The sequence below is a fragment of the Marmota marmota genome, unplaced genomic scaffold (genome assembly GCF_001458135.2).
Source record: "Marmota marmota marmota unplaced genomic scaffold, marMar, whole genome shotgun sequence".
In the NCBI taxonomy this organism is placed as follows: domain Eukaryota; kingdom Metazoa; phylum Chordata; class Mammalia; order Rodentia; family Sciuridae; genus Marmota; species Marmota marmota.
Window position 1 is genome coordinate 28,937,449 of NW_026000185.1, and position 2,738 is coordinate 28,940,186.

Here is a 2,738-nt window from a genome sequence, read left to right on the forward strand (position 1 = left end):
CGGGGGTGGGGGTGGGGGGGGAAACTGGGGCCTGGCCACAGGCAGTGGCCACCAGGAGCTGGAGGCAAAAGGGGCTGAGCCCTGGGGTGGGGACAAGCCATCCTGGGGCCAAGAGTGAGGCTGGGATCGGCACCAGCCCCCAAGGGACACTGCCAACACCAGTCCTGGCTCCCAGCTGATTCCCTTCCTGGTAGGATCTCGGCTTCCCTGGGACCCCTCTGGGGAAGGTCACCACCCCCGAGTCAGTGAGGCACCCCTGCCCACCCGGCACTCTGCGCGGCACTCACTGTCCTTGTCCGTAGGCGGCTGCAGAGAGTAGAGGACACCTTGGGGACTGCTCGGTGAGAGGCCCGGGCTGCCCGCTGGGCCCGGGGGTCCTGGGGGACCGGGGCGCCCCATCTCTCCAGGAAGCCCACGGGGCCCGGGCGGTCCCAAGAGCCCTGAAGTGGGGGAGAGGAGTCACCGTGAGGGCGGGGCAGGTGCAGACAGGGACACTGAGGCCCTGCGGGGATGGCTGGCCAGGGTCACGTGGAGGAAGGCTCTGGGAGGCCAAGGAGGAGCTCCTCCTTCCCAGCCCAGTGCAGAGGGGACGGGGGCAGCGGGGACAGAGGTGAAGGAGGCAGGGACAGCAGCACAAGCACAGACCCCAGCCAACGGGGTCCTCCAGGGAGCTCAGACACCAAGAGGGGCTCCCGACCTCGACCAGAGTCACCCCCCAGGGACTCGGGAGGAGACGAAGGTCCTGGAGGTTGCTTTGGTGGCCGAGAACAAGCCCCTGATTCTGGCACTGGCCACCCTCACCCAGGGTCCCTGCAGTCCCTCTCCTGACAGCCCAGGGTGTCCGACGGGGAGGGGACGGAGGAAAGAGCCCGGGCTCCTGGCGGGGCAGGGGACGCCTCTGCTGCCAGGGCAGGGGACGAATGACCCTTTCTTCCAGTGGACACAGGAGGGGTCCTTACCTGGAGGCCCCACTGGACCCTTCTCTCCTGCCTGGCCCCGGTCACCTTTGGAGCCCGGGGGACCTGCAGGCCCTGGTGGCCCAGTCTGCCCTGGGGGCCCTAGGAAAGAGGGAGACGAGGCCTGAGACTCGGGGCCCTGCATCCCGGTGTCTCCGAGCCTGACCACAGGGGGTGTGAGGTTTCGGTCAAGGTCACAGAGCCAGGTGTGGCTCAGGTCTCTGCACTCCAGGTCCTGTCCTCTTGCCCTACTATCTCCCTGCTCGAGGTCAAGTACAGGCTTGTGGTCTCCAGGCCCTGGGGCTGGACCAGAGTCGGGGGTGGACATGCTCTCTGGCCCCTTGTCCCTCTGGGCTTGCTGATTGGGTGGAAGGACTTGCTCTGCCTCTCGGTGCCCTTCCTGTTCCAGCTGCATGGTGACTCTGGGTGACTCTCTAGTCTGGGAGGAAGGGCTTGGGTGGGGGCTGCCGGCTCCTGGGAGCCCCACCTGCCTCCATTCCCGGGGCCAGCTGGGAGGACGCCCAGGTGCCACCATTTGTAGTGTGTGCCTGCCACCTTGTGGCCATTTCTGGAACTGCATGTTCCCTGGTGAGAAAGGCAGGGGCCTCCCAACACCCACCTAGAGGGCTTGGGGTCTGGGTCCGCTGAGGATGGAGGCCCCCTCCTCCTCAGTCCCAGAAGAATGAGGTCATGGGGCAGTGTCCTGGGCATGAGACCCTGGGGGCAGCGGCTCAGGGCGCAGGCCACCCAAGTGCGATGCCCCACCCTCCTCATGGAAGCCTGCCCGGGGCCACCTCCCACCAGCTCTGGCTCCTTTAGAAGGATGCAGGGCATCTGCTTCTCCCCAGGAAAGGCTGCTGGAAGCCACCTGCCCCACTTTTCTGGTGATCTGCCCTCCCTGTCCCTCTCCTGCATCCCTTGTCAGAATAAGGACAGAGGAGATGAAGGACAGGTGGGTGCCCAGAGCTGAGTTTGGGGGCTCGACTGGGAGAGGAGAGCGAGTGAGTGTGTTCCCTCCAAAGGGCTGAAGTGGGGCTGAGGCTCATCATGGCAAAATGCTGGTGACCCAAGGCGAGTTACCTAACTTCTCTGAGCCTCGGTTTTCTCCTCTGTAACTAAGACTCACAAGCTTTGTGCACAGCTTAGAAAGGGAATCTGTCCTGCCTATGAAATACTCAGTAACCGGCACAGCGTGCACCCTGACCGTCACAGGGCCCCAGCCATAGACCCCGGGTGCAGCCATATTGACAGGTGCTGGCTAAACATCACCCCAGGACACACCCCAGTGGAGTGCCCAGTCCTGAGCAGGCCTTTGACAACTGTCCCTGTGACCACAGCTGTTCTTATGCTCTACAGCCTGAGGGCAGAGCCGAGAGCTCAGGTAGAATCTGCAGAGAGGACGTTTTACCCTTGACTTTAAAGTAGGACAGGACGGGGTGACAGATGTCCTCCAGTTCTGGCCTGAGAGGTCAGTGAGGACTCTCTGGGATGTGGGCAGGGCCTTTCACAAGATGGAGCTGAGCAGGGATGGGCCGGGCGGGGCTGGTGGCCCAGGGCAGGCGCTCTGAGGACAGTGGCTGGACGGCAGGACAGTAAGGAGGGGTGGCAACTGCGGCAGACGGCAGAGTCCAGGCTGGGCCTCAGCAGCTGCCAGGTGCCTCCTCGGCCCCCACGGCCATGGCTCAGCTTTTCCAAGCGTCACCTGGGCTTGTTGGACGCTGAGGCCAACTTGGGGAGGTCCCTGGGGGCCCTTCCCAGGCCTCTGGGGCAGGCCAGCCCACC

General features: G+C 64.5%; 1 protein-coding gene across 1 annotated transcript in view; it reads right to left on the bottom strand.

The window, feature by feature from the left end:
• The window catches only part of Col26a1 (collagen type XXVI alpha 1 chain), a 128,814-nt gene that overhangs the window by 7,163 nt on the left and 118,913 nt on the right, over positions 1 to 2,738 (bottom strand). Inside the window, exons 5-6 of the mRNA XM_015491464.2 lie at positions 960 to 1,117; positions 288 to 440 (exon numbers count right to left, since the gene is read on the bottom strand). Coding sequence (XP_015346950.2) covers positions 288 to 440; positions 960 to 1,117 — 311 coding nt within the window. The remainder of the gene's footprint in view (positions 1 to 287; positions 441 to 959; positions 1,118 to 2,738) is intronic.